This window comes from Rutidosis leptorrhynchoides, chromosome 3, assembly GCF_046630445.1.
Source record: "Rutidosis leptorrhynchoides isolate AG116_Rl617_1_P2 chromosome 3, CSIRO_AGI_Rlap_v1, whole genome shotgun sequence".
NCBI lineage: Eukaryota > Viridiplantae > Streptophyta > Magnoliopsida > Asterales > Asteraceae > Rutidosis > Rutidosis leptorrhynchoides.
In genome coordinates, this window is record NC_092335.1 from 662326005 (window position 1) to 662353506 (window position 27502).

The window sequence follows — 27502 nt, forward strand, 5'->3', positions numbered from 1 at the left end:
GGTTACTAACGAGGACAGCTGACTTAATAAACTTAAAACATCAAAATATATTAAAAGTGTTGTAAATATATTTTGAACATACTTTAATATATATGTATATATTGTTATAGGTTCATGAATCAGCAGTGGCAAAGTCTTACTTCTCGACGAAGTAAAAATCTGTGAAAGTGAGTTATAGTCCCACTTTTAAAATCTAATATTTTTGGGATGAGAATACATGCAGGTTTTATAAATGATTTACAAAATAGACACAAGTACGTGAAACTACATTCTATGGTTGAATTATCGAAATCGAATATGCCCCTTTTTATTAAGTCTGGTAATCTAAGAATTAGGGAACAGACACCCTAATTAACGCGAATCATAAAGATAGATCTATTGGGCCTAACAAACCCCATCCAAAGTACCGGATGCTTTAGTACTTCGAAATTTATATCATATCCGAAGGGTGTCCCGGAATGATGGGGATATTCTTATATATGCATCTTGTTAATGTCGGTTACCAGGTGTTCACCATATGAATGATTTTTATCTATATGTATGGGATGTGTATTGAAATATGAAATCTTGTGGTCTATTGTTACGATTTGATATATATAGGTTAAACCTATAACTCACCAACATTTTTGTTGACGTTTAAAGCATGTTTATTCTCAGGTGAATATTAAGAGCTTCCGCTGTTGCATACTAAAATAAGGACAAGATTTGGAGTCCATGTTTGTATGATATTGTGTAAAAACTGCATTCAAGAAACTGATTTCGATGTAACATACTTGTATTGTAAACCATTATGTAATGGTCGTGTGTAAACAGGATATTTTTAGATTATCATTATTTGATAATCTACGTAAAGCTTTTTAAACCTTTATTTATGAAATAAAGGTTATGGTTTGTTTTAAAAATGAATGCAGTCTTTGAAAAACGTCTCATATAGAGGTCAAAACCTCGCAATGAAATCAATTAATATGGAACGTTTTTAATCAATAAGAACGGGACATTTCAATATGTCATGAATGACTCCAAGTAATATCTCTAAAATGAGCAAATGCACAGCGGAAGATTTCTTTCATACCTGAGAATAAACATGCTTTAAAGTGTCAACCAAAAGGTTGGTGAGTTCATTAGTTTAACATAATCGATCATTTTCATCATTTTAATAGACCACAAGATTTTCATTTTCAGTTCTCATAAATATACGTCCCATGCATAGAGACAAAAATATCATTCATATGGATTGAACACCTGGTAACCGACCTTAACAAGATGCATATAGAATATCCCCATCATTCCGGGACACCCATCGGACATGATAAAATCGAAGTACTAAAGCATTCTAAATTCCAGAATGGGGCTTGTTGGGCCCAATAGATATATCTTTAGGATTCGCGTCAATTAGTAGATCAGTTTACTAATTCTTAGGTTACCAAGCAAAAAGGGGCATATTCGGCTTCAATCATTCACCCATATAATGTAGTTTCAATTACTTGTGTCTATTTCGTAAAACATTTATAAAAATTGCGCATGTATTCTCAGCCCAAAAATATAAAGGGTAAAAAGGCAAATGAAACTCACTATACGATATTTTTTAGTAAAAATATTCATACGACGGAACTGAACAATGCAAGGTTGGCCTCGGATTCACGAACCTATATCATTTATATATATGTTAACACATATAATGGCAATCGAACAACTTTATATATATTTAGTTATGTATTAACATTAATATTTATATATACTTTTATTAATACTTATAATATATTATAATGCTTATTTGATATATGATTTAATTAACGTTATATCAATATAAATAATATTATATCAGTTAAACCATAATATTATGTAATATCAGTATACATAAATATATTTTTATATAAATATATTCTGTTTGCAAAAATTAATATTTGTAATAATACTAAGTTAAGGATAATAATAATAATAATGATAATAATAATAATGACAATATTATTTATAATACTTAGTAATAGTAATACTAATAATACTAATAATCTCTTTATTATTATTTTATATATATATATATATATATATATATATTATATATATATATATATATATATATATATATATATATATATATATATATATATTATAATAATAAAACTAAAAATACATCATTTAAATCTCTAGCATTTAATCCTAGCCTTCTATTCATAAACATCTACTAAATCTTTACCCTTTACAGATCCATGTCATGATTATAATCTCATAATCTCAATTTTTAGTAATAACTAGACTATAATACCCTCAGATTAGAAAAAGTACGGGATCAAAATGGAAAAATTGGGGTTCTTTGAAATAAAACTCATTCACGATTAAACAACATGAAAAATAAACCCTAATTTCCTCTCAAAAAACACACGCCTAACATCAAAATCGAGAACGGATTCATCCTTCAGATGGCGCTCTTACCGCACAACCGATGAATGCAGCTGCTTCTATGTCATCGGAGGGTGCAACTACCGGTGGAACAATTATTATTCCTACTGAATATAATCCGTATGTGTCACCTGCTCCGGTCCCGAAATCTTTTGCTAAGAGTAAGTGTTGTTGTTATTAGTTAGGGTTTTATATCTGTTGATTGTGAAAATAAGTGTTATGTTTGGTTGATTTGATGTTGTTTTGTTAGAAACAATTGAGGCTGTGAAGGATGTGCTTGGAAAATGGAGAAATAAAGCAGTTGATGCGACTAAAAAGGGGAAGAATTATGCTGGTGAAGGTTTGCAACATTGTGAGTATATTAAGTTTTTTTTTATGGCATTTTGCTGGTATAGTTTGGCTGATTATACTGAAGCGTTGCATCTGATTATTAACATGAATGTATATAAATTTTTTAGTTTATAAGGAAGATTGCTTATGTATGTATTTGGTCACTGAAATGTTCGAACTATACTATAACATACGTCAAGGATTAGTTTACATAAAATGTTAAATAAGCTAAGATCAAGGTTTGCACTTGCTAGATAGGATAAGAAGGTAGCATATGTGCTTATATTTTCTATAAGGTTTTAGATGATAAGTACGGAGTATTAGCTATATCATGATTTCATGTCTTCAACTTTTTTTAAAGCATTCTTTTAGCTGCTACTTGCCATTGTTTATTATAAGCAATGGTGGGGTAGGGTTGAGGGGACCTTCTTTGAACATATCGAATTTGTAGTTCTACAGAATAAGCTGAGTTTTAAGAATTAAGAATGAAGGCATAAAATAAACTTGGAATTGGTACACCTAGGTTTTTTTTCATCTGAAATTCTATTCGTACTTAGTCGCTACCCAATAAGTATGCACCTGCAATGCGGATGCCTAAAGTAACTCCAAGGGTTCAGCTTCTCATGAAGATTCGTATAACGGATCAAGTAGTAGTAATAGTGAGAGCGGAGATGATGATCACAACAAGGTTGTATTTTCGAACTTGAAAATCGACCTTGAAAAGTTATTGACTTATTAATGTATTTACAGAGTTTTTTTTTGTATATGCAGGGCTCTTTTAGTTCAATAATGATGGTAGTAACGACAATCATAGAGGCACAACTCGACCAACTATAGTAAGTTATCAATTTTTAGGGGAATCGGTTTTGGGTTTTCCATTTATTTTATGTTTAAATCCAATATTTTTATGTGAATGAATACATTGAATTTCAGCCTAACAACAGTAAGAAACTCAAGTTTTCCATGCTTTTATAATATACTTTGTTAGTAACGTTTTTGGATCTTTTTTTATTAGGACTGAAATTTTGAGGCTTCAGGCTATTAAACTTTATTGAAGTCATCATATTGTATTGAAGATATTAATTCTCATTTGGTTGAAACTTCCAAAATGGATATGCTGCATTGGTCCATATCAGGTTATTTCTCATGACTACATATTCTTTTTGTATATGTAGTTTTGCTAAATTTGTGTTTTACAGTGTATTAATTTTATTGGTTCGAATTAACGATTGTCAAGATTTGAACACGACGAAACAGTAACACAGGTATGAGTTTGGATAGAATGAATAGACGTTGGAAAATGCAGTCACAAATCAGTTACATAGTTAACCTGATGACCTGATCCTTGAAGATCAGCCTATGGAAGGAGGTATATTTTGTCACCTTGCATTTGTCACTTGAAATACAATAGCTTGGTACACTTTTTCTTCCTTTGCTACCTTAATCCCATGTTGATATCTGCACAGTTGTAACTAGAGTATCTTTGTTTCGTTTCAGGAATTATACATGATCCATATTCCGGTATACACGAATATTATCCATCGTCTATGTTTGTCTGGAGCCCGAAGGTAGACACTATGCACGCCTATATTTTCTCTGTGACGTCGTGTTTTAACTTTACTGATATTTGTGTGTATATTTAGTCGTGATTAACACCTCTATGGATACAAAAGTTAATCTTGCTTACAGTGTCAAAAAGGTTTATAACAAAAGTAGGATTTGGTAATCCATTTAAAACGGAATGATTTGCGGCCTAATTTCATTGGCTAAAGTCTAACGCAAATGATCTGAACAAATGTCTATGAAGTCATCCAAAAGAGTTACTCCATATTATTTGTTTTTTGTTAATAGGTTTACACTCACTTTTGCATTGTCAAAGTGTATAGCATGACTAGAATATAGTCATGAATTTAGATCGAATAATTTATGAAAATATTAAGATTCGCATGATTAATTACTAACCAAATCAGTTCATTTGCAGATAGATTATTTGGACTTTATTTACTTTGGCTAAAGGTCAACTCTTTGGTTGTTCCATTGATCAAAGAAACTTTCCGGCCAGTGCTCCAAGTTTTCTTTGCTATCCTTTTTGAATAATTTTTGGTTCAACGGAGAAATTGTGGGTGTAGGGTTTTGTGCGCAAATCAAATTTGTTACACTCAGTCCTGGTGTATGCGGTACTTGCCGCCAACAAACTGTTGATTGAGCTTGCATATGCCACCCCTGGTGTGGTTTGTTTATTGGTATGTTTTTGTGGGATAAATTTAGATGTTAACAATGTACAACTGATGGTAATATTATGTGTTGTAGCAACACAACAATCATAAATCATTAGCTGCTGCACCTTTGTTTAGCTGCAAGAAGGTATCTTTGTTAATTATTTGATGGTATACTATTTGTGTGAGTATGAAGTGTAATATTGAGATTAAACTTATGTTTTGTAATACGGTAAAGTACCATTTCTGTAATGAAAACTGTAATGAAATAAATTATTTGTGTAGGTTATATATATCAAAATTAGTGGAAGAAGCAGAGGTTTTGGGTTTGTTAGTATGTCATCAGTTGAAGAAGTTGAGGTAGCTGCTCAAACATACAACGGCTATGTAAGTGTCTCCTATAATTATAGTTTTTTTTTTATCGTTAATGAAGAATGAAGATTCAAGTTAAGTGTGTTTTCAAAAGATAAAAAGTTTGTATTTTATTAAGTAATAACTTTTTAAAAACACCCTTTAATAACTGTTGGATCAATTAGTTACTTCATCTTACCCTTTGATCCAGTGGTCATTAATCATCCTATGAAACATATTACGAGTAGCTAATAAATCATTATTAGCTTTAACCTCTCTAAAATACCCTTTAATTCATTACAAATACTAATTCAAATTCAAAATCACAATTACTACCTTTCTTTAAAATACAAAGTCGAAAAGTCAATGTTATTAAATATCAATCAAATTAATGTCTCTTATGTGTATAATTAATGTCTAATTCAAAATTCAAATTCAAATAAACGATATTATATTTCAATGTTTTGGGGGTTGAGGTTATACCTTACATAATCTTGATTCACTTCTCTACACCTTCAAAAGGTACAATTATTATTTTGAAAAAAATAAAAACAATAATATCAAAGTATGTTTAACATGAATATTATGAACCTTCGTTAAACCTTACAATTGATAAATATATATATATATATATATATATATATATATATATATATATATATATATATATATATATATATATATCAAACGTATGTTTTTAAGTTATCCTTATTAACTATGATATGATTAGTAATCCTTAAAACTTTGAAATTTACAATCCATAAAAGTTAGTAGAGGAATGTAGTAATCCTTATCAACTATGATATTTTTAGTAATTGTATTGTAATTATTCATAAAATATTATTTAGCACATCGATATTTGGAACTTATATGTACACAAGCTTTATGGAGTGTGCATTACTATACAAAACGTTTATGTATTGATATTTAATGATGCATTAATCAAATCATCTGTAAATCATAATTTAATCTTTGATTAGTCCAACAAAGAAGCCCCGCGAATTCGCGGGCATTAAGCTAGTACTAATAATACTAATAATAAAAATGATAAAAAAATAAATGTTTTAAAAAAATGCCCAAGTCTAGGTTTGAATCCGCGCTAACCCGATAACATCCTTAACCATTACTCCGTATCAGTTTTTCTATTATTATTAAGATTTTAATATCTTTTAGATTGGTTTTCTATTTGAATCATCATCAATCATATCATACCTATTTTCTTATAACCATTATCATTTCATCTTCACTATCGTGTTTACCACTGTGAACATCATCACCATCCTAAAATCATCGTCACCTTTTAACCTAACCATCATCATCTATGTTTTATCATCAACTAGCATCATCATATATCATATACATCCCTTTATTCTATAATCATCTTAACATGATTGTCATCATCAATAATCATTAACGATTCATTATCCAATCATTCCTTGTCGGCGTTCGTTCTAACAGGAAATGACAAGAGAAACTGGATCACGAATAGTAAAAGGCCCAACTAGATTTATTTCGGCCCAACATAAAATAAACAACTCTCGGCCCAACTGAAACTTAAATTACATACTGCCCAAGTTCCATCAAATAAAGGTTTCGGTTGATCTATACGCGTTTAATTATATTCATCATTGTTTGTATCAATATTATCATCTCGTTAACATTTCTGATCATCATCAACGTAGCATTTATCATAATCATCATCATCATTAGTTATCATTACCCATCTTCTTAAATTTTAATTTCTAAAAGTCCATTACTATAAAAAGTTGGAAAGTGATTGAGGGTTTACTGCATACACATGCGTTCATAATTATACCATTACCTTTCTAAATCCTTATTTTCGCCTTTCATCATCTTAGTTCATTATATAGGTACATCATTATCAAATAATTATTTTCATCGGATCAATATCACCATTCTTTTCTTATCCTTGCAGCCCAAAATAACCGGATTCGCGGCCCCATACCCAAAACATTCTCCCCGGCCCAAGTAACTTTTATTTAGTCCACTTATTGATTAAAGAAACTTGTCGGCTGGTATAAAAAGAAAAAAAATGAAAAGAAAGAATAAACGGAAGAAGCTGTCGGTGATGGAATCAAACAAGTTGTATTGATAGTGGAATAGAAAATTATAATAGGAGACAAGTTAAAGTGATAGGTTAGGTTGTGGGTTCGTATAGATTAATATAATAAGCGAAATTTCAGCTGCAAAAGCAACATGAAATAACAACATAAATAATGCTATTATATCAGCATAAAAGAAGAAGAAAAAACGCAGGTGGTTGGCGGTTTTGGGTTTGAACAAGGAACAGATAATCAAGATGAGTTTTTGTTTGTGTTGGTGATGTCTGTTGATGTTAGTACACGTTTAAAAACAGAAAACACCGAGCAAGTTGGCGAGGTTGAAGAAGGTGGTTGTTGGTGAGGTGGTGATGGCGGTTTAAAGAAAAGACCTTCGAATAAGTCGGTTGTTGATTGTGGCTTGTCTTGCTCGATGGAAACACTAAAGATGGTTTGATCGGTGATGTTTATCGGTTTGGTGTTTCTCATATGGTAACAAGATGAAGAGACTGGTGACATCAGTAAGTGCTAGTTCTCATGGTGGGTTATGATGGTGGGTCTAGATGGTACTCGTTGTAATCACAGTGAACCGGTTGTTGTTTGCGTGTGGTTTATCTAACCGTAGTAGTAATCAACGGGCATCGTAGGTGGTGGTTTATGGTGAACCGAAGACTATTAGACTACATGTGTTGGTTCTTGACTCAAGTAAATTCGTAAGATGATGGGTTGTTATTTGAACAGAAGCAAGAAAAACTTACGCAGCAGTGACTTGTAGTCGATCAAAGGTGGTGGTGATATGATTCGAATAAAGCAAGGAATGAAACGTTGATCAATGAACCGATCAATAGAATGCTCAAGTGGTTTTCGGTTATGGTTTTTCAAAGGAAAAATAAAAGAAAGGAATTAGTATTAGTGTGGGATGATTGGTGACTCAAAAGAATAAAAGTAGTGTGGGAATGGTGACTCTCGGTTATCAAACAAAAAAGAAAACAGAAATAAAGTGTGATTGAATCAATCAACAATAGTAATTCAATAAGAAAGCAGCCCTCTAATTGTCAGTATTCTATCGACATGAAATCACATGAAAAGAAAAATTGAAAAGTTGATACGGATGTTTAATGAATTTGTGATTAATTTATTGTCTTTAAGCAATTAAAGGTTTGATTCTAGACAGAAAAACAAGAATGGATACTGTTTGATAGTGAACTTAAACGGATTCAAAATATCAATTAAGTTCATATTTTATATATAATATTAATCATTAATAAATGTAAATATATAATTAATAATACTATTATTATTATTATTATTATTATTATTATTATTATTATTAATAACCATAATAATACTAATGTAACAAGTTAAATTTATTAATTTTTTTATATCTATGTATTATAATTTTAATAATATTAATAATACTGATATTAATACTTAATACTTAATAATGATAATAATAATAATAATAATAATAATAATAATAAGTTATATCTTAATAAAATAACAATACTTATGATAATTTTTAATAATCTCAGTCATAATATTAGCAACATTAATAATAATATAACAAATTAAATGTTTCAAATTATTATATATATATATATATATATATATATATATATATATATATATATATATATATATATATATATATATATATATATGCATCTATTTACCAATAGTTGTTCGTGTATCGTCGGGGATAGTCGAAGGGTAATTTGTATATGAAAACAGTTCAAAATTTTTAAGACTCAACCTAACAGACTTTGCTTATCGTGTCGAAATCATATAAAGATTAAGTTTAAATTTGATCAGAAATTTCCGGATCATCACACTACGGCTAACCTCACGGACGACCGTAGATCGACCGCAGTTTTCTCTGTTACCAAAATCATCCACTTTAAGTTAGACCACTTTCAGACATCTATAATTTGCAAAACTTTTTTAAACATACTTATAATAGTTGTCCCTTTTTGATCTCAAAAGAGTTTTGAACCAAAAGAGGTTAAGTTTTACTAATCACACTGATAATGCTAAATACGAACATATATTTCATAGCATTATTCCTCAAGAAAGACAAGCTTTTAGTTGCAACTGTTCTATTTACAAGTGATATTCGTTTAAATAATAAAAGGTGAAGACAAAAGACAGATTCGACGAATTGAAGACGCAAACGACCAAAAAGCTCAAAAGTACAAAATACAATCAATGAGGTTCCAATTATTGATAAGAAACGTCTCAAAATTACAAGAGTACAAGATTCAAAACGCAAAGTACAAGATATTAAATTGTACGCAAGGACGTTCGAAAATCCGGAACCAGGACCAGAGTCAACTCTCAACGCTCGACGCAACGGACTAAAAATTACAAGTCAACTATGCACATGAATATAATATAATATATAATTAATTCTTAAAATTAATATATATATTATATTATTATAAATAAACGTCGGCAGAAGAAAACAACCAAAAGTGGCTCTCCCCAGCTGGCCATGCGATCGCATGGCCTGGAAGGCATAAATCCATGCGATCGCATGAGCCTCTTTTCCAGATCACATGCCTATAAAAATCGAGCTATGGTGTAACACAAATGAGTGAATGACATCTTTTTCTTCACTCAACGTAGTATATGTATATATAATTTATATTTTAATTTTAATTTTAATTTTAATTTTAAATCCTAATAATAAGGGTGTGTTAGCGAATGTTGTAAGGGTGTAAGTCGAAATTCTGTCCGTGTAACGCTACGCTATTTTTAATCATTGTAAGTTATGTTCAACCTTTTTAAATTAATGTCTCGTAGCTAAGTTATTATTATGCTTATTTAATCCGAAGTAATCATGATGTTGGGCTAAAAATATTAAAATTGGGTAATTGGGCTTTGTACCATAATTGGGGTTTGGACAAAAGAACGACACTTGTGGAAATTAGACTATGGGCTATTAATGGGCTTTATATTTGTTTAACTAAATGATAGTTTGTTAATGTTAATATAAAGATTTACAATTGGACGTCCCTATAAATAACCATATACACTCAATCGGACACGATGGGCGAGATATTTATATGTACGAATAATCGTTCATTTAACCGGACACGGGAATAGATTAATAGCCACTAGAATTATTAAAACAGGGGTGAAATTATGTACAAGTATTAAAACCTTGGGTTACACTCAGTCGACATCCTGGTGTAATTATTAAACAAAGTAATAAAACCTTGTTACAGTTTAAGTCCCAAATTAGTTGAAATATTTGACTTCGGGTATAAGGATAATTTGACGAGGACACTCGCACTTTATATTTATGACTGATGGACTGTTTTGGACAAAAACCAGACGGACATATTAAATAATCCAGGACAAAGGACAATTAACCCATGGGCATAAAACTAAAATCAACACGTCAAACATCATGATGACGGAAGTTTAAATAAGCATAATTCTTTTATTTCATATTTAATTTCCTTTATTTTATATTTAATTGCACTTCTAATTATCGCATTTTTATTTATTGTTATTGTATTTAATTGCACTTTTAATTATCGTACTTTTTAATTATCGCAAGTTTATTTTATCGCACTTTTATTATTCGCAATTTCATTATCGTTATTTACTTTACGCTTTAAATTAAGTCTTTTATTTATTTAATATTTTACATTTTGTTTTAACTGCAACTAAAGTTTTTAAAATCGACAAACCGGTCATTAAACGGTAAAAATCCCTTTATAATAATAATATTATATATATTTGTATTTTTATAAATTTAAACTAATATAGCGTTAAGCTTTGTGAAAAAGATTCCCTGTGGAACGAACCGGACTTACTAAAAACTACACTACTGTACGATTAGGTACACTGCCTATAAGTGTTGTAGCAAGGTTTAAGTATATCCATTCAATAAATAAATAAATATCTTGTGTAAAATTGTATCGTATTTAATAGTATTTCCTTGTAAAATTTAATAGTATTTTATACCCCTTACCTTTAACATCAAGTATTTTTGGCGCCGCTGCCGGGGAACTTAAAAATTTAGCTTAAAAGCCGGAAGCGCAACGCTATATAAAAAAAAAAAATTTTATTTTTAGTTTACTTTTATAAAAATACGTTTTAAAAATTCAAAAATATAAAAAGAAAAATAAAAATTTATATATTTTTCAGAGTTTGTTAAATATATAAGTTTAAAGTTTCTTTATTTTTATTTTTAGTATTTAAAAATATAAATTTTATTTAAATATTGTGTTTTTTTTTATAAAACATAAAAAAAATATATATATAAAAAACATACTCTGCCCGATCACTGTTGCAGCCCAGAGCCTGGCCCAATTTCGCAAGCCATGCGATCGCATGGAAAATCAACTAACACCTCATGCGATCGCATGAGGTGATTTGACAGGCCTGGTAACCTCAGCCGCCTGTTTAGGGTTTTAATTAATATATAATTATTATTATTATAACCCTAATTAGGGTTTAATTTTTAATTATTAATTTAGTTTTTATTATTAATTTGTATTATTTAGTTTAATTAGTTTAATTAAATTATAAAATTAATAGTTTTATTAAATAAATAATATAAAAATAATATTTTTATAAAAATTGTAATTTTTACAACTTTTTATATATTTTTATATTTTGTCCCTTTTTAATAGTTTTAGCGTAATTTTTGTATTTTTCGCTCGTATTTATTTTTAATTCATAGTTTTTGCCATAGTTATTTTTATTTCTAGATTTTTAGGCTTTGCCGTAAAATCCCTTAAGTGCTTTTTCTTTAGACTAAGATTTAGGTGCTTTAGAATTTTGCGACGCCTTTTTAAGTTTTAGTACTTTTTTAAGTTATTTCCATTTGGGATATAGTTTTACTTGTAAGCTTTAAGATGCAACTTTTAGTTTTAAATTTTTAGTTCCTTTTTAAGTTTAGACACACTATTTTCTTATTTTTAGACGCCTTTTACCTATGTATCAATTATCATTCCAATTAGTAATCTCAATTTGCGATTATAATTTTAAGTTAGTGATAGTAATAAGGTTGAGTTAGTCGAGTGTTTTTAAGTTCTATAAGTCACTCTTTTTCTTTCTTATTTTTATTTTTCGATCTTTTTCCGACACACTCTTTCTTTCTTATTTCTCGTTATTCTAGTTTTAGGACATAGATTTTTATTCTACTTCTTATCTAAATTTCTTAAAATTACGAAAATTTATTTTAAGTGGTTAAATTGATAGACATCAAAATTTTCTGGTTCGTAGTAATAGTTGGATTTGTACGTGGACCGGGTTATTGGAGCCAAACAGTCCTCAATTATATTGAGACCAAACGAATCCTGCCCCTCTGCTGCATCTTTTGGCTATTCGAAACGTGGGCAAAATCAGAAAAGTCTATTGATTGGATAACTTATATAATTTTTCTTTCCTTTTTAAAAACTAATGGGATATTTAGTGAATGCACCGAGCAAGACGTACACCACCTTTTGTACGTTCACCAACTGTAACTAGATCAAGACATTTAGCAAATATTACCGCCGTTGATTTTTCTTTAGAATCATCATCCAGTCGACCAAGTACTCCAATTCAAATTTTCCGATAATCCATTTTTTGAACCCGACCTCACAATTGAGAATCCGGAGAATATTCAGGGACGATTCATAGATCCTGAACCATTAAATTTTCCTCCGGAACCACCAATCATTCAAACAGAGATTGTTGAGGAACGAACCATTAAATCAGAATCCTCTAGTGATTCGGATTCAACAAATTCAATTATGGAGAATCTGGAACCTTTAAGTATGGAAGACCGAATGAGAGCTAAACGCACTGGCCAAGGTCACGCAATTACTCATCCAGACATTAATGCGCCAGATTATGAAATCAAAGGACAAATTCTACACATGGTGACTAATCAATGCCAATTTAGTGGTGCGCCGAAGGAAGATCCAAATGAACATCTTCGTACCTTTAACAGGATCTGCACTCTATTTAAAATAAGAGAAGTTGAGGATGAACAGATATATCTCATGTTATTTCCCTGGACTTTAAAAGGAGAAGCCAAAGATTGGTTGGAATCGTTACCTGAAGGGGCGATTGATACATGAGACGTTTTAGTTGAAAAATTTCTTAAACAATTCTTTCCTGCATCTAAAGCCGTAAGACTTCAAGGAGAAATTGTTACGTTTACACAGAAACCGAATGAAACTCTATATGAGGCGTGGACAAGATTTGGAAAGTTATTAAGAGGATGTCCGCAACATGGTTTAGATACCTGTCAAATAGTACAAATATTCTACCAAGGATGCGACATCACTACAAGGAAAGACATAGATATAGCAGCTGGTGGTTCCATTATGAAGAAAACCGAAACTGATGCTTATAAAATTATTGATAACACTGCTTCCCACTCATATGAGTGGCACCAAGAAAAAGATATCGTTAGATCATCTAAAGCAGCTAGAGCCGATTCTAGCCATGACTTAGATTCCATTTCCGCAAAGATAGATGCTGTCGAGAGACGAATGGAAAAGATGACTAAGGATATTCACTCAATACGAATTAGTTGTGAGCAGTGTGGAGGACCACATTTGACAAAAGATTGTCTCAGTATTGAACTAACAATGGAACAAAGAGAGAATGTTTCATATCTAAACCAAAGACCTGGAAATAATTATCAGAATAATTATCAACCGCCAAGACCTATTTACAATCAAAATCAGAACTATAACCGAAATATTCCATACAACAACCAACAAGGTCCTAGCAATCAACAACTATCCAATAATACTTACAACCAGCAAAGACCTAATTTTCAAAACAAACCACCACAACAAACCGATGATAAAAAGCCAAATTTAGAAGATATGATGACAAAGCTAGTTGAAACTCAAACACAGTTTTTCACATCTCAAAAACAAACCAATGAACAAAATACTCAAGCATTTAGAAATCAACAAGCTTCTATTCAAAATCTGGAACAAGAAGTAAGTAACCTAGCAAGATTAATAGGTGAAAGAAAACCGGGAAGTCTACCTAGTGATACAAATGCTAACCCCCGGAATGAAACAGCTAAAGCCATTACCACAAGAAGTGGTACAACACTTAAACCACCTGAAATACCTGTAACTTCTGATGAAGCTATTCCTACTCCACAAGAACCACAACCTGATCAAGATAAGGAAAAAGAACCGGTAGTTGAAAAGGTTAATGAAGATAACACAGTTAAGGCTAAATCTTATGTTAAACCATACCAACCACCACTTCCTTACCCGAGTAAAATGAAGAAAGAGAAACTTGAAGCCGAGCAATCCAAATTCTTGGATATGTTTAAACAGATAAATGTAAATCTTCCTTTCATTGATGTGATTTCAGGAATGCCTAGATATGCTAAATTCTTGAAAGATCTGATCACGAATAGAAAGAAAATGGAAGAACTCTCGGCTGTTACTATGAACGCTAATTGTTCAGCAGTGCTGTTGAATAAGATACCAGAAAAACTATCTGATCCAGGAAGTTTCACAATTCCATGTTTTCTGGGTAGTCTTAGTTCAATAGAAGCATTGGCAGACTTAGGTGCTAGTATAAATTTAATGCCGTTTTCACTATACACTAAACTAGACCTTGGAGAATTGAAACCAACAAGAATAAGCATACAACTAGCCGATCGATCAATAAAATATCCTAGAGGGATAATGGAGAACATGCTAGTTAAAGTTGGTACTTTAGTATTTCCAGTAGATTTTGTTGTTCTGGACATGGAAGAAGATTCTCAAGTTCCTCTCATATTAGGAAGACCATTCTTAAACACGGCTAAAGCAATGATAGACGTGTTCGGTAAGAAATTGACCCTAGGTATAGAGGACGAGAGTGTTACCTTTTCAGTTGATAAAGCAATGCAACAACCACAATCTGCAGATGATACATGTTATTATATTCAAACTATAGATGCACATGCAGAATTATTAGAAGAATTTCCAGAATTACAAGGAACAGGAGAATGTTCTTTAGGAGAAGGAAATGAACAAATTGATGAAGCTGAAATATTAGCTACACTTATAGCTAATGGATATGAACCAACAACAGAAGAAATTCAAATGTTAAAAGAAGAAGACAGATATCGATATAAATCATCGATAGAAGAACCTCCGAAATTAGAGTTAAAGCTACTTCCAAACCATTTAGAATACGCTTATTTACATGGTGAATCTAAATTACCTGTAATATATCGTCTTCTCTTACTGAAAATGAGAAATCACAACTTATTTCTGTGTTGAAAGCTCATAAACCAGCCATTGCATGGAAGATTCATGATATTAAAGGAATAAGTCCTTCGTATTGCACACATAAAATCCTTATGGAAGAAGGTCATAAAACGTATGTGCAACGCCAACGAAGACTAAATCCTAATATGCAAGATGTAGTTAAAAAAGAAATTATTAAACTGCTAGATGCAGGTTTAATTTATCCAATTTCTGATAGCCCATGGGTAAGCCCAGTTCAATGCGTGCCTAAGAAGGGTGGCATGACTGTCATTACAAATGAAAAAAATGAGCTTATTCCTACTAGGACTGTAACAGGATGGCGTGTGTGTATTGATTATAGAAAATTAAATGACGCCACCAGAAAAGATCACTTTCCGTTACCTTTCATTGATCAAATGTTGGAAAGATTAGCCGGAAATAGTTACTATTGTTTTCTAGATGGATTTTCCGGATATTTTCAAATTCCAATAGCACCCGAAGATCAAGAGAAAACCACATTCACGTGCCCTTATGGTACTTTTGCTTACAAACGCATGCCATTTGGACTTTGCAACGCCCCTGCAACCTTTCAAAGGTGTATGATGGCGATTTTTCACGACATGATAGAAGAATGCGTGGAAGTTTTCATGGATGACTTTTCAGTCTTCGGTGATACATTTGAATCATGTCTAGTTAATCTGGAACGAATGCTTATTAGATGCGAACAATCAAATCTAGTACTTAATTGGGAGAAATGCCATTTCATGGTTAAAGAAGGCATCGTTCTTGGACATAAAATTTCAAAAGAAGGAATTGAAGTGGATAGAGCTAAAGTAGATGTAATTGCTAAACTTCCACATCCCACCAATGTTAGAGGAGTTAGGAGTTTTCTAGGGCATGCCGGTTTTTACCGACGTTTCATAAAAGATTTTTCTAAAATTGCCACTCCTATGAATAAACTCCTAGAAAAGGATGCTCCATTCATCTTTTCAGATGAATGTATCAAATCTTTTAATATTCTTAAAGAGAAACTCACTAATGCGCCGATCATGATAACACCAAATTGGAATCTACCATTTGAACTAATGTGCGATGCAAGTGATTTTGCAATGGGAGCCGTTTTAGGACAAAGGATTGAAAAACGATTTCAACCTATATATTATGCTAGTAAGACGTTACAAGGAGCACAAACAAATTACACAACTACTGAAAAAGAACTCCTTGCTATTGTCTTTGCTTTTGACAAATTTCGTTCATATCTCGTTCTAGCAAAAACGGTGGTCTATACCGACCATTCTGCTCTTAGATACCTATTTTCGAAACAAGATGCTAAACCAAGATTAATCCGTTGGATCTTACTCTTACAAGAGTTTGATATTGAAATCCGAGATAAAAGAGGAGCAGAAAATCTCGCCGCTGATCATCTTTCTCGTCTTGAAAATCCCGAATTAGAAGTTTTAAATGAATCGGCCATACAAGACAACTTTCCTGATGAATATCTATTGAAGATAGATTATAATGAAATTCCATGGTTTGCAGACTATGCAAACTATTTAGTATGTGGATTCCTTGAAAAAGGATTATCGTACCAAAAACGAAAGAAATTCTTCAGTGATATAAAACACTATTTCTGGGAAGATCCACATCTGTTTAAAAGTTGTCCCGATGGAATAATACGCCGTTGTGTATTTGGAGATGAAGCTAGTAAAATTTTAAATCATTGTCACACAGGACCAACAGGAGGGCATTATGGGCCTCAACTAACAGCAAGAAAAGTTTATGAAGCTGGATTCTATTGGCTCACAATTTACAAAGACGCACACCTTCTTTGCAAATCCTGTGATGCATGTCAAAGGGCCGGAAAAATAAGTCAACGTGATGAAATGCCACAAAATGTTATCCAAGTATGTGAAGTATTTGACATTTGGGGTATTGACTTTATGGGTCCATTTCCAAAATCTCATAATAATCTCTATATTCTCGTTGCCATTGATTATGTATCTAAATGGGCGGAAGCACAAGCTCTCCCAACTAATGATGCACGAGTTGTAGTCAACTTTTTAAAACGTCTTTTTGCAAGGTTTGGAACACCGAAAGCTTTAATAAGTGATCGGGGTACTCATTTTTGTAATAATCAACTTGAGAAAGTTCTTAAAAGATATGGAGTAACTCATAAAATCTCCACCGCATATCATCCACAAACAAGTGGACAAGTTGAAAATACCAACCGAGCTTTAAAACGTATTCTAGAGAAAACCGTAGGATCAAATCCGAAGGAATGGTCCATTAAATTGGAGGATGCACTCTGGGCTTTTAGAACAGCCTACAAAACTCCAATTGGAACCACACCTTTTAGACTTGTTTATGAAAAAGCATGTCATCTTCCAGTAGAAATTGAACACAAAGCATTTTGGGCTTTGAAGACATGTAATCTTGATATACATGAAGCTGGACGTCTACGATTAAGTCAACTAAACGAATTAGAAGAGTTAAGACATGAAGCATACGAAAATTCATTAATCTATAAAGAAAGAACGAAGAAATGGCATGATAAAAGAATCAGAAGTTTAAAAGAATTTAAAGAAGGAGACATAGTTCTTCTTTTCAATTCACGATTCAAGCTATTTCCTGGAAAATTAAAATCAAGATGGTCTGGACCATTCATAGTCAAAAGAGTTTTCCCATACGGAACGATAGAATTAATAAATTCAAATGGGATTGAATTTAAAGTTAATGGTCACAGAGTTAAACACTACATAGATAGTCCGATGGAATTCGACAATGAAGTTAATCACAATTTTGATACCACAGCTAACTAAGTGTGGGGAGAATCAAGTCTTTAAAAGATAATATGTATTTCTGTTGGAGTTAGATTGTCTGTTTTCGTGTAGTTCTCGAAAATGGAACCCGGACGGTCTTTCCCTAGCAGACCCTAAAGAACTAGTCTTCTCCCCCCATTCGGAATTTTTATTTTTTTTAGGTTTTTACGAAATGAAGACTGCCCGTGAACTAAACCATGGTCTAATGCTACACGCTTTGATCACTAAACGTAATAATGACACACTTCCGAGTGAAATAGTATCAGTAATCAGAGAAAGATTGGACGGAGTAAGAAAAGAATCCAGATGCGAAGATAATAAGTTACAATTTGGTAAAGGAAAATCAAAATCCGCAGCGAAAAGAAGAGCACGACACATAGAAAGATGTCACAAATGCGGAAAATGGTCACATGGAGGTAAATGTTCAAATAATCAAACCTATTCAAATACCGAATTTGTTACTTTATGCAGAGACGGACCGTTCATATGTTTAGAAGAAAAAACACTGAATGCTCGAGGTTACGCCTATGTAGCCATGGAAAACCAATTAAACCGACTATCTTATGAATGGGATAGATCATATAACTAAGAATACTATCTCACAGGTAAGTCTGTACAGTTTTTATTTTTTTTTATTTTTAACCTTTTGATAATAAACGCTAATTTGTTCGCTATAAAGTATTAAATTGGTATTAAATAAAATTAGGTTTGGCGATCGAAATTATTGATATCATTCAAAAATTTATTACATCACTGCGAAATTTAACGTTTATTCTTAAGGTATAAATATCTTTAATCAATCAACCCAAAATATTTCAAAAATTCTTCATTAGTTAAATTAGGTCATGGAACCGAAATTACTTTACCGAAAAGAGGGGCGTATATTTTTGATAATATTTGATTGATTAAAGTGGGATAAAAAGCCAAAAAGATTTTTAATTTTATTTTTACCATGTTTTTAAAATTAATATATAAATCTTAAATTAATATTGTAAACTTTGTAAAAACAATATATTTAAAATTGTAAATATTTGAAAAATATAATATAAGTTTGGTGTGATTTTATAATATGAATTTTTAAATTAAGTTTGGTGTGAATTTTTAATTTTTAAATAAGAATTTTTAATTTTATGCATTTCAAATTTTAAGTTAGGTGTGAATTTTTAATATTAATTTTGAATTTTATGTATTTTTATTTTAAGTTTGGTGTGAATTTAAAAACAAAAATTTACTTTATCTCATTAAGTTAAAAATATGATTTTTAAAAATTCGTCGTAAGTTGAAGACTAGGTCATTGAACCGAAATTGCTTTACCCGAGGGAGGGACGAGAACTTTTATTATCATTATTTTTAATCTTATTGAATTAAAGTATGCCAAAAACATTAAAAAAAAACCCTAAAAATCTTAGCTTTTAAAACAATCGCTACAAAAAGACAAATTTTAAAATTTTGTCAAAGGATGGACTAGGACATCGATCCGAAACGACCTCGTCCTAAATAACAAGGGAAACAAAATTTTAAAATTAATTACTTAATTGTTTTAATTAGTATAAGATATAAAAAAAAAAGGGCTGAAAGTACTGTAGCCGGCACCCCATGCGATCGCATGGGGTTTGCACTTGGAACTCATGCGATCGCATGGGGACCAAATGCAGGCCAGAAACAAATAGCTCAGAGAGCTGAGTTCTTCACACCACAACACACAAACATACGAAAATACTCCCAAATCAACTCTAAAATTCACCATTTTCACCGTAATTCGTCATTTTTCTTGCTCTAATCATGCCTAGATTCTCATTCTTCAGCAAAATGGTAAAAATTACACCCCTAAACTCTATAAATTCCTAGTTTTTGTGATAATTACCAATTTTTTACCTAATGCAATTTTGTTAATTTCTAGTGTAATTAGTGTTAAATTGTTAGTATTTTATGCATGTATAACCTAGATTGATGCTATTTAACATGATTTGAAGCCAAAAACTTCAAAATTTTTAGAAATCTAGGGTTTGTGTTCTTGAGCAATTTGGGGCTTTTTGATATAAACAGGTTATGGCCGATTTTTGTCATGAATTATTGCTAAATTGAGTAGTGTAACATGTTTAGATAGTTAAATGATCCAAACATTGATCCTAAACATGATTTTTGGAGATTAAAGTGGACTTTTTAAGTCCAAAATTCATGAACTTGATTAATTTGATGTAATTGCCATTTGAGACTTGTTTAATTATTAGTAATGACTATTTTGACATGTTATTTGAGTTAAATGCTTATGAACTTTGTATACATTTTCATATGTGCTTATTTGAAAAGTGTAGAATTGTGAAAAATTGTGAAAATGTGTATAAGTTTAATTTTGATTTAACATGTTATAGTGATTGTTTTAAGTTGTTATTTTGCTAACACTAATGCATATTTGGATGCACAAATTTTGTGTTTAATGTGTTTTGCAGAAAGCAATACTGGAGGTTCAGGAGCATCATCATCTAGACGACCAGCACCAGCACCAGAACCAGAAATGCAACACGAACAAGAACCACAACAACAGCCTGATCAGCACATACCTTATTATGATCCGGTACAGTTTGTTGATGAATTCATAGTATTCCCAATGAGGCCGCCAGTAGAATTCCCAACGATTCCTGAGCACACTCTGCATCCTAATCTGAGATTTGATAGGAGATGGAGAGATTACGAGACATATCAAAGGAACAAATTCAAATTGGTAACAAAAAATGTAGAGGTGCCAAGGGTAATCGATTGTGCCCCTTTGGAAACGGTCCATCTAGCTGACCGTGTTAGACAGCTTTTAGTTCAAAGGTATGGCAGTTATTCTTTTACAGATTGGGAACGTCTTTTCACCATTCGTAGACCTGTATATAAGGAATGGTGTGTTGAGTTGATGAGTACTGTATCACTTGATACAAATATAGTTAGAATAGATGATAGAAGATTTCTTAGGTTTATCCTTGGCGGTAGGATGTATAGAATGTCCATGCTGGACATGGCCAGGGCCTTACAGATATATACTCCTGGTGAGTTGCTATTACCCGATTGTACAAATTTGATTCATTATGGTGAAAGGGTAGATAGTAACTTTGACGCTGACGCCATTTAGAGGCGTATGTCACATTTTGATGTTTTTACACGAGCAGGAGGACACTCCTATACACATATTGACAGAGCCGAGCTTCGTATTATTCATAGATTTTTGGCTAACTCGATTACACAGAGAGGTCATAATAAAGAAAAAATTACCTTACATGATTTATTCTACCTAAAGTGTATTCGGGATCCTAGAAGCTTTGTCAATATCCCTTACTGTGTTGCTTTTTATTTATCTAAAATGGTAGAGGGAATGCAGGACGGGAGTATAATAGGAGGAGGTATTTTTGTTACTCTCATTGGAGAGTATTTAGGTGTTGATAGGAACCAAGGGGGTCCATTACAGCTTTGTAGAGAACAGGTTGAGCCCTTAGGATTGAAAGTTTATGTAGGTGCTAAGGTATTGAAAAGTAGACGTAACCAGGCATTATCCTATGAGGGATCTCATCCTCAGGTAGAGAGAGGCTTAGACGAGGAAATGGAGGAGGCAGAAGACATTAGGGATGTCTTTCGAGATGCTATTCTTGACGTCCACGTTCGTATAGATGAGGAAGCAATGACGAACGCGGCCAGACATAGTATGTATGAGCAGTGGAACTCCAAGCGAGTATATGAGGATTATAGGCGACGCCAACACGATAGCTGGTTAGTTCATCAGCACCAAATCATGAGCCAGCTATCATATCAGGTACCAAATAATTACGTATCTACTCGACCTGCTCATTTTTCGCCACATAGCCCCGATATCCGACCACCCTTTAACCGGTATGACTATAACCAAGCCTATCAAAACACCTATAACCAACAATGGAACCCACCTGACGAGATGAACTGGAACCCATATCCAGACTGATTTAGTTCCATTTGGTTATTTATATGATTTTTATGTTTTTATCTTTTTACTTATTCATGTTTAAACTTATGTTACTTGAATATACTTATATAATCTTTATCATTTTTATTATTATTGTGTACTAATATTTCACATTTAGGATTTGAAAGTGGGATATTAAGTCCCATTTCAAATTGCCATGCATGTTTATATTTGTATGTATGTATATGGTAAATTGTACAAAACAGGGTAAAACAGCGATTTTCAAAGACTGGCATTAAGTTCAGCAAAAGCTACTAATTTTGACGACAAGATAAATGTGATGTAACAACAGACGGAATGGACAAATGATATGTACCATTTATCATTCAGCAAACAAACGCCAATATGTTTGGAAACTTTGGTAAAATTTAATCATTTCTACGCTAATCACCCTCAATAATTTAAATTGTTACTGATTTCTTGCAAATGAGGGCATTGCAAGATCTTAAGTGTGGGAAGGGGTTAAATTCTTTCGGATTTTAAAATTTTTTACTTTAAACACTTGGTTACCATTAAAAATACTAGTAACGTAGTAGTTGTATTAGAATCTAGTACTCTCTGATGATAAAGAACAGCCCTAGTCTTATATACTGACCACCCAATTCTAGTAAAATTTTTCATAATTTTCAATTAAATGAATTCAAAATCATGTTTATACATATTTATGAACGATAAAACTAGGTGTTAACACCGAAATTATTGTTACCTCAGAAAGGACATAAATTGAGAAACAAACCAAAATGTTAAAATTCATTTAAAATGGAATAGAGGACAATAAAAAGGAAAATAAAAGCCAAGTGTGAGAAAAATTACCAAGTTATCTTAAACATATGTCACATATTTCTGTAACAAATAACTGAAAATACTTTTGCTTTGGACTAAACTAAACTATTTTACCCGATGAAAGAAAAGAAGAAATGGATCTACATGATGAATCAATTCCATCATTAAAAGGAAGTAAAGTCTTCCGAAAAAAAAAGCGCTTCTTGATTTAGGTCATGAAGTTGTCGTCCAGACCAGCTGTAGGTTGACGAAAAACCTAGAAAAGTCATCACTAAAATCAGCAGGAAATCCACGGACCTCAGCATTAAACAGGGTTGCCAAGTGGTCAGATTTATCCTAACCATGGAACGATTTATCTCGTAAAATGGGGGGGCACCGTGCAAATTAGCTGGATAAGACTAATGAATCAGATCCCCAAAAAGGATAATCTCCTTAAAGATTAAAAATCAGCTTTTAAGCCTGATATTACTCAATCCTAGAGATTGACCTTAAAGATTGAGAATTCAAACTCATGGAATTCAATGATATCTAAACTCGAGCTTGAACGAGAAAATATTTTGATCAAATTATAAACCGATTTGTTTTCTGAAAACCCATTTTCAATGCGTTCATTACCATTGAACGTAAAATTCTAGGAATTCACCTGGAATTCATTAGATCATCTGAACCAAATCGGGTGTCAACCGTAAGAACGGTGGTTGCATAGCATGGTTAAAGACAGGACCTTGTACCAGACCGACAAATTATAAGGGTGAGCTTTACTATTGCTCCTACAAAGGATATTAATTGCGTCCGACACGTTATAGACCATAATTAAAAGCATGTCAGGGGACATTGCCTTAACAGTTGCTTGTTCAACGCTTTCCTTTACAACCGGATGGTAGTTTACCGAAAGGTAATATACGGGACAAGTAAACTGGACGTGTTGCTTTCCTAATACAAGGTTAGCAAGTGGGTGACACAAAACCGCAAGTTTTGAGCTAAAATTTTCAAATCTGAAACCCACCAAGCCCACAAAAATATTTTGCAAACACCGGTGAAGGGTTATTCCGGAAAACTTATCTAGGGTAAAAACTAGATTTAATTTTTAAAAGATCAAATGTTTTCATAAAGATATAATTTCCTTAATGGATCTAAATTTTATAGTCATGTGGGACTGTAAACCACATCGTTACTACCATTGTTTATACCGCCGTATTGAAATCACTGATGTACAAAGTGTGAAGAATAAAGAAGTGTTTCTAGTATTTCAAGACTATATTGCTTGAGGACAAGCAACGCTCAAGTGTGGGAATATTTGATAATGCTAAATACGAACATATATTTCATAGCATTATTCCTCAAGAAAGACAAGCTTTTAGTTGCAACTGTTCTATTTACAAGTGATATTCGTTTAAATAATAAAAGGTGAAGACAAAAGACAGATTCGACGAATTGAAGACGCAAACGACCAAAAAGCTCAAAAGTACAAAATACAATCAATGAGGTTCCAATTATTGATAAGAAACGTCTCTAAATTACAAGAGTACAAGATTCAAAACGCAAAGTACAAGATATTAAATTGTACGCAAGGACGTTCGAAAATCCGGAACCGGGACCAGAGTCAACTCTCAACGCTCGACGCAACGGACTAAAAATTACAAGTCAACTATGCACATGAATATAATATAATATATAATTAATTCTTAAAATTGATATATATATATTATATTATTATAAATAAACGTCGGCAGAAGAAAACAACCAAAAGTGGCTCTCCCCAGCTGGCCATGCGATCGCATGGCCTGGAAGGCATAAATCCATGCGATCGCATGAGCCTCTTTTCCAGATCACATGCCTATAAAAATCGAGCTATGGTGTAACACAAATGACATCTTTTTCTTCTTCACTCAACGTAGTATATGTATATATAATTTATATTTATATTTTAATTTTAATTTTAAATCCTAATAATAAGGGTGTGTTAGCGAATGTTGTAAGGGTGTAAGTCGAAATTCTGTCCGTGTAACGCTACGCTATTTTTAAACATTGTAAGTTATGTTCAACCTTTTTAAATTAATGTCTCGTAGCTAAGTTATTATTATGCTTATTTAATCCGAAGTAATCATGATGTTGGGCTAAAAATATTAAAATTGGGTAATTGGGCTTTGTACCATAATTGGGGTTTGGACAAAAGAACGACACTTGTGGAAATTAGACTATGGGCTATTAATGAGCTTTATATTTGTTTAACTAAATGATAGTTTGTTAATGTTAATATAAAGATTTACAATTGGACGTCCCTATAAATAACCATATACACTCAATCGGACACGATGGGCGGGATATTTATATGTACGAATAATCGTTCATTTAACCGGACACGGGAATGGATTAATAGCCACTAGAATTATTAAAACAGGGGTGAAATTATGTACAAGGACACTTGGCATAATTGATAACAAAGTATTAAAACCTTGGGTTACACTCAGTCGACATCCTGGTGTAATTATTAAACAAAGTAATAAAATCTTGTTACAGTTTAAGTCCCCAATTAGTTGGAATATTTGACTTCGGGTATAAGGATAATTTGACGAGGACACTCGCACTTTATATTTATGACTGATGGACTGTTTTGGACAAAAACCAGACGGACATATTAAATAATCCAGGACAAAGGACAATTAACCCATGGGCATAAAACTAAAATCAACACGTCAAACATCATGATGACGGAAGTTTAAATAAGCATAATTCTTTTATTTCATATTTAATTTCTTTTATTTTATATTTAATTGCACTTCTAATTATCGCATTTTTATTTATTGTTATTGTATTTAATTGCACTTTTAATTATCGTACTTTTTAATTATCGCAAGTTTATTTTATCGCACTTTTATTATTCGCAATTTCATTATCGTTATTTACTTTACGCTTTAAATTAAGTCTTTTATTTATTTAATATTTTACATTTTGTTTTAACTGCAACTAAAGTTTTTAAAATCGACAAACCGGTCATTAAACGGTAAAAACCCCCTTTATAATAATAATATTATATATATTTGTATTTTTATAAATTTAAACTAATATAGCGTTAAGCTTTGTGAAAAAGATTCCCTGTGGAACGAACCGGACTTACTAAAAACTACACTACTGTACCATTAGGTACACTGCCTATAAGTGTTGTAGCAAGGTTTAAGTATATCCATTCAATAAATAAATAAATATCTTGTGTAAAATTGTATCGTATTTAATAGTATTTCCTTGTAAAATTTAATAGTATTTTATACCCCTTACCTTTAACATCACACACCTAATGACATCTTAATAACATTTTAAGCCAAATTTAGATTAAACACACAAGTGTTATATCTTTTCATTCTAAGTACATAATGTCATTTAAACATACTAATAATAGTCAATAAAGTCCCAATTAAAGAGTTGCTCTCCCATTAGTTTTATGAACCATTGTATGTTTGTAAATGTAATTAGTCCAAGCTAGTCAAGGTTGTAACAAAGATCATTAAGCTTCAACTAGACTCAAAGTAGTTCATTTGAGATGCGACAATATTCCAAATGACAAGATACTCCCATAAGCAAAATGACAAGTAATTAGGAAAGGGTGATGAAGATTTTGGAAGATAATGGTTTGTCAAGAGACAAAATTCTGCAATTACCTCTTTAGGTAATCAATGACAAATGGTCAAAGATTGAAGACTTTCTTCTTTTATGGACATGTTAACTTCCATGACATGTCTAAAACAAAAAGGGGTAATAGGGATAATTTCAGAGATGATTGGCCTTTAGTTGCAGCTTTTCAACAAGGGAAAATGACAATTTTCAAAGGACACAAACGCCATAAGAATCAGATGTCAGAGGTACACGGTCGAACCACGATCGACCGTGCAGCGAGCCGTATAGCTTCCAGGCAGATTTCTCTTTCCTATAAAAGTCAAGCCTTGAAGCATTTGAAGACTCACCTCTTGCACTCATATTTTTCACATACTTAATGATATCATTCTTATTATTAAATTGTAATCTTTTAGAGTGATTCTAGCAAGAGTAAGCTTAAGTTGTAAGTTTACTTGTAAACTATCTTCTTAAAGGGATCTAGAAGGTAGTTGTGTTTTTCACTAGGATAGTGCATTAGGAGCTTGTGGTAAGAGCTATAGGTGTTTATGAAGTCTTAAAAGGGACGTAAGGGTTCACAAGTTGCGGCTTATCGAAGTACTAGTGTTGTATCCGGACACTCCACCGAGTTTGGAGTATCACAGTGAAAAAAAATCTCAATTCGTAGAATTGAGGAGTGGATTAAGGAAGATTAGTTAACATCTTCCCGAACCACTATAAATCGTTGTATTTGTTCTCTCTT

At 32.0% G+C, this 27502-nt stretch overlaps 1 protein-coding gene across 7 annotated transcripts; it reads left to right on the plus strand.

Annotated features, from left to right (window-relative positions):
• Window positions 1-2336: 2336 nt before the first annotated feature.
• LOC139899258 (GEM-like protein 1) lies at window positions 2337-10086 on the plus strand. Of its 7 annotated transcripts, XR_011777401.1 has the most exons (9): window positions 2337-2558; window positions 2648-2749; window positions 3499-3563; window positions 3743-3863; window positions 3965-4096; window positions 4225-4295; window positions 4709-5091; window positions 5229-5330; window positions 9486-10086. XR_011777401.1 is itself a non-coding variant. In XM_071882073.1 (8 exons), the coding sequence occupies exons 1-3, from the start codon at window positions 2441-2443 to the stop codon at window positions 3507-3509; spliced, it is 231 nt and encodes a 76-aa protein (XP_071738174.1). In that variant the 5' UTR covers window positions 2337-2440; the 3' UTR covers window positions 3510-3563; window positions 3743-3863; window positions 3965-4096; window positions 4225-4295; window positions 4709-5330; window positions 9486-10086. The 7 variants fall into 7 exon arrangements, 3 of the variants coding, with proteins under 3 accessions (XP_071738174.1, XP_071738175.1, XP_071738173.1); XR_011777404.1 differs by lacking the exon at window positions 9486-10086 and having other exon boundaries at window positions 4709-4970; window positions 5038-5576; XM_071882073.1 differs by having other exon boundaries at window positions 4709-5330.
• The last annotated feature ends 17416 nt before the right edge of the window (window positions 10087-27502 follow it).